A 9,746-nucleotide genomic window follows, 5' to 3' on the forward strand; every position below is an offset into this window, starting at 1 on the left:
AGTATTCACTGAAGGTGTTTGAGCAGGTAGGTGGCATAAGGAAAGAAACAGGTAAGAGGAGAGGAGTGAGCTGAGAGTTTGGAATCAGAGAATTCAACTACTTTTAGCAGTAAAGGAAGCATGATGTGATTATCAGTTTGATTAGTGCTGAGGCAATGAGAATGAAAAGGAAATGGTGAATTTGAAAGATATTTTAATAAATGACTCAGAGTTTGGACTTCACTATTCAGCTTTCTACTCTCTTACCTGCTCTGCCTTGCCCTTCCACATAATTCATAATTGTTGTTCTTTGCATACATATTGCTTTAAAAGAACAGATAAAAGAACAAAACAATTTTTTTTTAATTCCAAGGGAAAAATAGCTAGTTCTCCATACAAATTCAACCATTTCATTTTCACATAGGTCTTGATTCTCTCTTAAACATATATACTCATTAAAAAAAGACAAAACAAAACAAAACAAAACCAAAAGAAAACTGTCTTCTACTTTATCCTCATTTAAAAATCCCAGGTCAGTATTTGGATCTATTTTATTAAATAAAAATTCTATTTAATTTACCATCCAAAAGGGAATAATTAGGCTTCCTACTGGGAACTATATGCACTGTAGTGCAGAGAGTACATTCCTATATTAACTAGATGAAAGTTTATGTTATTCTAAATTTATACAAGTTTCAAAACTAAGTAATGAGACCACCTATTTAATAGGAGTCAAATTTGCCCTCAGTTTTCATTTTTCCTTATTTTATTTTGTGAGTCTGTGACTCTGATGTTAAAAATGTGAGAAATACATATATATTTAAAGGTGTGTGAAAGCTCAGGAATAACACATCCACATATTTTTGCCAGGATTAAACTGGTTTCTTATGAAGTAGAGCATTCCTCAATTTAATAGATCTTTGTCTTCTTTTTCATAAATAGAACTCAGGATGAATTCTCCTACTAAAGAAGGAAGTAATCCAGCTGACAATGCTCTCAAAAATTTAGAAAATGAGGCTCCAAATGACTGCAGTGCAGATATAGAGCCTTCATTTGCTGATTCTAATATGATTTCTCAGGTGGAAAGCAACCCAATGAACAGGGCGCTAGATGCACCAACTTCCCAGGAGCATGCTGTTCCTCAAGCAGCAGAAAATACTGAGCTTGAAGTAGAAGAAACCCAAAAAGATTCTCATTCCTAGAACATGGGTTTTGCTCATGTCAGGATTAGGGAGAATTACCTGAGTATCCCACTAGTAAAAATTGATAAAAACAGTCCCTTAACTAACAGAGCAAGACTCTACTCAGGAAAAGTGGAGATGAAAACAAGTGATTTCTGTCATAACACCATAAATTACAAAATTTCTCTCCAACCCTCAATTTCATGGAGAAGAATCCCATTTATTAACAATCATGAGAAGAATGATTCTCCATCTGCTCTGTGGTAGACATTTCTCTCAGGCTACAGGTCGTCAAGATACCATGTGGGTGAAGCAAAAGTATATAGCATGTCTTCCTCATCCAAATGTCCTCACTCACGGTGAGAGAACCATGATATTTGGAAGACCTTTGAGGGTGTACTATTACCGTCCCCTCATTGAGAGAATGACACCATGAAAATTTTACAAATCAACTGATACTAAAGGAAAGGATGGATTCCACATTTTTGTGAGGCCTGTGCTCTGTATCTCACAAGCCCAAATTCAAAACACATTTAATTGAAAAGCTTTGGAGGATCATTTGAGATCTCACCACAACATGAGGGTTGTGATTATAAACACCAATAATGGTTGGAAATAACTATGCCCCATCTGCGGAAGTAGTTTCAACAATTTGATTGAATTAAGACAACATTCCTGCAGCTTTCCTGAGAATTAACTTCAACTGAGACAAATTAATTTTAAAATTTAACTTCTAAAAAATTTATAATTTGACTACCAAATTGAGGCAAAATTGTATGAACATAAATTTTTACAGTGTTAGATGGAGTTGCAGAAAGGAACACAAAATAAGATATATCAAAAAGAATCACCATTGAGAAGAGAGGAACAACTCATAAGGAAACCTCTGTTTAAACTCTGCTATTACAAACAGATCATCAAAATATCAGGCCCTGGATCTGTATATAGTCAGCAATTGAACTAGGAAAATATATGCACTTTCTTAATATCCACTTCTGCTGAAAGAAAGTATTGTTAATATTATCAGATTCCAAGTTCACAGGATTCTGACAACAATAGCAAACATATATTGGAGGGCTAGACAAAGTCCTACCAGGTGTTTCTAGAGACTCTGCTAAATTTTATATCTGAAACATTCTTCATAAATTCAATAAAAATAATTTTAAAGACATAGAAAGTTGCATTGTATGCTTACAACTAGATAAAAATTTCTGTGGGTAGAAAAAAGTTTCAAGCATTATAAATGTGCTGTGTTTAGATAATAATGTTGATGATTCAAAATAAAAATTAAACTCATTAAAAGAAAATAATGTGGTAGAAGTGAAATTATTTGAGATAGAAGTGAACAAATATTAAACTGGTAGCATAAGATAGTAATCATTTTTTCGTGGATAGCTTCATCATTGCCTATGATCACCACTCACATTTTACGTTCCATCCATACATATACAGGTATACCTTGGAGAAATTGCAAGTTCAGTTCCAGACCACTGCAAAAAGTGAATATCACAGTAAAGTGAGTCACACAAATTTTTTTTGTTTTCCAGTGCATATAAGAGTTATGTCTGCACTATACCATAGTCTATTAAGTGTGCAATACCATATCTAAAAAATCAATTTACATACTTAATTTGAAAAATACTTTATTGCTGAAAAATGCTAGTCTTTATCTGAACCTTTAGCATGTCAATCTTTTTGATGGTGGAGAGTCTTGCCTTGATGTTGATGGCTGCTGACTGATCAAGACAGTAGTTACTAAGGGTTGGGGTGGCGGTAGCAATTTCTTAAAATAAGACAACAATGAAATTTGCCACACTGACAGACTCTTTCTTCCATCAATGATTTCTCTGTAGCATGTAATGCCATTTGATAGCATTTTACCCACAGTAGAACTTCATTCAAAATTGAAGTCAATCCTCTCAAAGTCTGCCACTGCTTTATCAACTAAGTTTATGTAATATTCTAAACCCCTTAGTTGTATTTTCAACAATCTTCACGGCATCTTCCCCAGGAGTAGATTCCATCTCAAGAAACCTTTTTTTTTTTTTTTTGGTCATCCATAAGAAGTAACTCCTCATTCATTGAATTTTATCATGATATTGCAACAATTCATTCACATCTTCAGGTTCCACTTCTAATTATAATTCTCTTGCTAATTCCACCTCATCCGTAGTGACTTTATCCACTGAAGTCTTGAACCCTTCAATGTTACCTACGAAGTTTGGAATCAACTTCTTCCAAACTCCTGTTAATATTGATATGTTGACCTCATCCCATGAATCACAAATGTTCTTAACAGCATCTAAAATGGTGAATCCTTTCCAGAAAGTTTTCAGTTTACTTTGCCAAAATCCATCAGAGAAATTACTATTTATGGCAGCTATAGCTTTACAAATGTATTTATTAAATAATAAGACTTGAAAGTTGAAATTACTTCTTGATCCAAGGGTGCAGAATGGGTATTATGTTAGCAGGCATGAAAACAAAAATAATCTCATTTTCCATCTCCATCAGAGCTCAAGGGTGACCAAGTGCATTTTCAATGAGGAGTAATATTTTGAAACATTTTCTTTGAACAGCTGGTCTCAACAATGGGCTTAAAATATCAGTATACCATGTTGCAAAGAGATGTGCTGTCATCTAGGCTTTATTATTCCATTTATATAGCACAGGTATAGTAGATGTAGCATAGTTCTTAAGGGCCCTAGGATTTTCAGAATGGTAAATAAGCATTGGCTTCAACTTAGTCACCAGTTGCATTATCCCCTAACAAGAGAATCATCCTATCCTTTGAAACTTTGAAGCCATGCACTGACTTATCCTCTCTAGCTATGAAAGTCCTAGATGGTATTTTCTTCCAGTATAAGGCTGTTTTGTCTACATTGAAAAACTGTTGCTTAATGTAGCCACCTTCATTAATTATCTTCACTAGGTCTTCTGGATACCCTGCTGCAGCTTCTACATTACCACTTGTTGCTTCTCCTTGCACTTTGATATGGAGACAGCTTCTTTCTTTAAACCTCATGAGCCAATCCTTTTTAGTTTCAAACTTTTTTTCTGCAGCTTCCTCACTTCTCTCAGCCTTCATAGACTTGTAGAGAGATAAGGCCTTGCTCTGGATTAGGTTTTGGCTTAAGGGAATATTATGGTTGGCTTTATCTATCCAGATCACTAAAACTTTCTCCATATCAGCAATAAGGCTATTTTGCTTTCTTATTATTCATGTGTTAACTGGAGTAGTGCTTTTAATTTCCTTCAGGAACTTTTTCTTTGCAGTCACAATTGGCTAACTGTTCACCACAAGAAACCTGGCTTTCAGCCTATTTTGACTTTTGATATACCTCCTCACTAAGCTTAATAATTTCTAGCTTTTTTTTTTCAGTACTTTCAAATTTATTGAGGTTTGTTTTATGGGCTAACATCTAATCTATCCTGGAGAATGTTGTATGTGCATTTGAGAAGAATGTGTATTTTGCTCTTGTTGGGGATGGAATATTCTATTAGATGTCTGTTAGTTCTAGTTAGCCTATGGTGTTGTTCAAGACTATTTCCTGCTTGGCCTTTTGTCTATTTGTTTTATCCATTATTGAAAGTGGGGTATTGGAGAATCCAATTATTGTTTTTGTTTATTTCTCCCTTCGATTCTCAGTTTTTTCTTTATGTGTTTTGGTGCTCTGTTGTTAGGCTTCTCTGTTAATGATTTTTATATATTCTTGCTAGAATGAGCCTTTTATCATTAGAAAATGTCCTTTTTTGTCTCTAGTAACAATTTTTGTTTTAAAATCTATTTTGTCCAATATTCCTGTCTACTGAAAAAAATGCACAACTAAAAGTTGAGAGTTATGTTTTATTTGCCCCAGGACAAAACTGAAGACTTAATCCCAGGACACATCAACTCAGATAACTCTGAGAGACTGTTCCAAAGAGGCAAGGGGGGAGCCAGGATATATAGGAGTTTTTTCAACAAAGACCAGGTAGTCTGAACATCAAAAGATTACTTTTAATTAGAAAACCAGGTATCTCAAGTTAAGGAATTTAACACTTTTCTATGTATGGGAAAATGCCAGAGTCTGGGCAAACTGAAATCATTCCTTTGATATGCACCTCAGCTATCTGGGGCCAGTATCCTGTGTTTTCTCATCCTGAGTTTCCTCAGGGTGCACTCTTGGGGGTGGCTGCAGTGTCTTGATGATTTGATGGCAGGCTTTATGTCTCTATCCTGAGTCCCCTCAGGACTCAGTTGTAGTGGCTGATGGCTACAATATACTGATACGGCAGGTGGCATTTTTAGTTCACGTTACTATGAGTACTCCAGCTCACATTTGGTTACACTGAACAGGGTATATATTTTTCCACCTTTTTGCCTTCAATCTGTTTGTGTCTTTGAGTCTAAAGTGTGCTCTTTATAGACTGCATATAGTAAGATCATGTTTTTTTACTCATTCTGCGTATACATACATTTTAATTGGAATATTTAACTCATTTACATTCAACGTAATTACTGTTAAGGTAGGATTTATGCCTGCCTTTTTGCCCTTTGTTTTCTATATGTCTTTTTTGTTCCTCTACTCCTACATTATTTTCTTTTTATATGTTATTAGATATTTTCTGGTGTACAATTTTAATTCCCTTCCATTTATCATATATTTTTAAAAGTTATTTTCTTAGTGGTTGCCCTGAACATTACAGAACATCTCAGCCTATAGCAGTCTAGTTTGAATCAATACTACCTTAATTTCAATAGTATATAAATATTTTGTTTCTATCTATTTCCATTGTGTCCCCCTCTTTTTTTTTTAAATTTGTTTATTTATTCATTTATTTTTGGCTGTGTTGGGTCTTCATTTCTGTGTGAGGGCTTTCTCTAGTTGCGGCAAGCGGGGGCCACTCTTCATCACGGTGCGTGGGCCTCTCACTATCGCGGTCTCTCTTGTTGCGGAGCACAGGCTCCAGACGTGCAGGCTCAGCAGTTGTGGCTCACGGGCCTAGTCGGTCCGTGGCATTTGGGATCCTCCCAGACCAGGGCTCAAACCCATGTCCCCTGCATTGGCAGGCAGATTCTCAACCACTGTGCCACCAGAGAAGCCCTCCCCCTACTTTTTGCTATTATTGCTATATAAATTACATCTTTGTACATTGTATTTCCACCACCATGGGTTTATAATGATCACTTTATGAAGTAGTCTCTTATATCAAATAAGAGAAAAAGGAGTTACAAACAATGCTATTGATGGAATGTATGTGTTCCCTCAAAATGCATATATTGAAGCCCACATGTGGTGGTACTTGGAGGTGGAGACTTTAGAGACATGTGACTTTTCCTTTCACTAGAACAATTAGAGGCCATTGTAAGGTAATTAATTTGCCTAGTTTCAATATTGTTGTGTCTCAGGGAATATGGAGGCCTGAGGAGAGGGAGCACGATGGGGAATGGCCAGTCAGTGTAGCAATCAGAACATACACATTTATTGATTAAGTTTGCCATCTTATATGGGTAGAGTTTGTGGCACCCCAATACAATTACAATAGTAACATCAAAGATCACTGATCACAGATCACCATAACAAATATAATAATAAAAAAATTTGAAATATTGCAAGAAGTACCAAAATGTGTCACAGAAACTTGAAGTGAGCAAATGCTGTTAGAAAAATTGCACTGATAGATAGACGTGCTTGAGGCAGGGTTGCCACAAACTTTCAATTTGTAAAAAATGCAATATCTGAGAAGTGCAATAAAATGAAGCACAATAAAATGAGATATGCCTATATGCACAAATGTCCACACATATTTAAGGAGCTCCCTATCTTGGTACTTGCAGCTCAAATTTCTGTACCTTTTTATTGCCTTTGATCTGCATATTTATAATGAGTAAAGATAAATTCCATAACTACACCTTCAAGTCAACTCATATTTATTGGTCACCCCTTATGTGTAAAGCACTATGCTAGGATCATTCCATGTGTTAGTCTTAACAATAATCTTACCTGTATATATTTTTATGGTAAATTTAAATGCATAGAAATAGTTTCCAAGAAACTGAGTGACTCTCCAGGTCACACATTTAGTAAGTGCATGCTGTTATCATGTAATAACATAATATAGCTGGGATTTACTTTAATGGGAGGCTTGTTGCATATTATGCCTTATTAAATAAATATGTATGTATAATATAATATATTGAATTTATTTAATACATAGATATACTGTATTACAGAAATTCTAAACTGTCATGAAGTAGAGGATACCTAGGCTATATTTAAGACAGGTCAAATTTGTTTATCTGAAGGTAGATTTGCTACTTCCAGATACAATTATTTATGTCAACAATAAAACAGAGTAAAAAACTAAACTGATTATGACAATTCAGACAACTAAATCAAATGTTTCTTAATTTAAAAAATATGCTATTTTAATTTTCATCTCATTAATGCAAATGAGATATAAAATACAGTTTACATAAATGTAAGCCATCAGGTAGATATCAATAAAAATAAAATAGAAAAAATATTTTGTTCTTGTTCTTCATTTTTCCTAACTTAAGGTGTAATAAAAATAGCAATTAGATTTAAAAAGTAGGTTTTATCACTGTCATATTACCATCCATAGTATCCATACTTTAGCTGGCAAACCTCCACAAAATTTGAAAACATGATTTAAACACAGGACAAAGCAGTTAAACTATATATTATTTACATTTTTCTCATGAATACAAAGATATCTATTGAACTAAAATTATAAAAATGAGAAATAAAAATCAGAATAGTGAAATCAGAAAAATCTAAAATAAAGAATTCTAGATACATCCTCTCCAGCAGTGCACTTGAAAGATTCTGAGCTTCTGTAGAGAAGGAAGGCAAGCTTTCACCCAGAAAAAAGACAGATGAGTAATGCAGTTCAACATTTAAAAAATGAGTTTTTAAATCTTTAAAATTTTGCAAACTTACTCAACACCTCACAGGTGTACTTATTTTTTCCCAAAGATATAGGAACAAGCATGTATTGTATTTCTTTATGATTGCATTAGTAATTTTCAGATTTCCCTCAGAAAGCATTATGTTTTATAATACAGGTACATGATAATACCATTACTCCACATATATACAATATTTAGCATCTATAACAGATTACATTAACATCACAAAGACCAGAAAATTATATACTGAACACAGTGAAGAATACATTTTTAGAATATATAACCTTTGAGTTTATAGAACCCTGAAGATGGCAGCCTTTTCCCATTTTAATGTTCTCAAATTTTGACTAGTTAGAATTTAAGAATGCATTCTTATATTTTGTTTCAAAGGTGTATCATGACAAAGTTTTCTATTTTCCTCATATTATTTATCTGTCATCAGTGTGTTGGATATTTGTTTGTAAGTTATGTTTTAGACATATTTAATCAGAACAATTTCAGATTTTTGAAAGAATCAAACTACATCATGTGTGGTAATAATTTTATTCTAATTCATAAAACACTTTAAAAGTTAAATTGGAAGCATGAAAAATATTTCAGGGAATGTTCTAAAATTACAACAAAAGTGAATTCTCAAATAATATTCAATTCTATTCACACTTTCAAAGGGAATATTTAGTGTGTAATACCATTTGTTATACATAGAAACAATCTGAAATGACTCATTTTAATCAATAGAAATAAAAGGGCTGAGAGTATAGGTGTCTCTACCGTCTGATTTTGAATTTGTCCTTGCATCAATGTTTGGAGATGAAAGCCCTAATAAATGTGGATTTATACTCACAGTGGAGTCCCTCCCTAGTAATTACAAGAGAGCTGCCTCTCCCAAGGTTACAACCCCTCCACAGTGCCAGCTCACATATAATTACTGGCCAATGAAAGAAACAAAAGTTTGGCCCACTTGCCTCATTTCAGGACATCTCTGAAGTGCTAGCTCAGCCCCAGAGTTCCCTTGAAACTGTCTAAATTCTTCCTTTTAACTACTTCACATTTGAATTCTGCTTCCAATCGTGTTTTCCTCATTTTCTTACAGGTTGCCAGTGGTATCCCATCCTGCCTCTGTTGCAAGAAACAACAAAACAAAACAAAACTCTCTCCTAAACATATATCTCCATCTCAGAGTCTTTTTTCTAGTGAACCTGCTTTAAGATAGTTTGAAACAAAGAAAGATGGCAAGAACAATCAACAGAAACAGAAAGATAATATGACCTAGTGTCAAAATCATTAACTTGAATTTGATTCAAAGGCATAGACAGGCATTTTAATACAAGTAAACCATCTGAGAAGTCTGTGATGCATGAAGCAGGAGAGGAAAATTAATAATCACTAACTTTAAAAGTCATAGCTACAAGGTAAAAACAAAAATTAAGACTATAAGAAACTGTTTTAGATATCATTAAAGGCTATGGCAAACAGAGCATTTGTTCTTATATGTATGTTTGAGATTACTTTCTGTACAGTTAGAGCACATTTAAAAAATTATAGATTACATATTGAAATAAATATAAGCAACAGCACAGCTTTTCCAAGTGTACTACATTGGAACAAATTAAATATTAAAGAATATATATCAGATTCATTTTTTTTCACTTGAAAGATAAAACCACAAA

General features: G+C 33.9%; 1 protein-coding gene across 1 annotated transcript; it reads left to right on the top strand.

Annotated features, from left to right (window-relative positions):
• Positions 1-929: 929 nt before the first annotated feature.
• Positions 930-1,857, top strand: CPXCR1 (CPX chromosome region candidate 1). The gene is given in 2 exon segments (XM_061179230.1): positions 930-1,393; positions 1,395-1,857. Coding segments are annotated over 2 exon segments (927 nt in total).
• The last annotated feature ends 7,889 nt before the right edge of the window (positions 1,858-9,746 follow it).

The sequence above is a fragment of the Eubalaena glacialis genome, chromosome X (assembly GCF_028564815.1).
Source record: "Eubalaena glacialis isolate mEubGla1 chromosome X, mEubGla1.1.hap2.+ XY, whole genome shotgun sequence".
NCBI lineage: Eukaryota > Metazoa > Chordata > Mammalia > Artiodactyla > Balaenidae > Eubalaena > Eubalaena glacialis.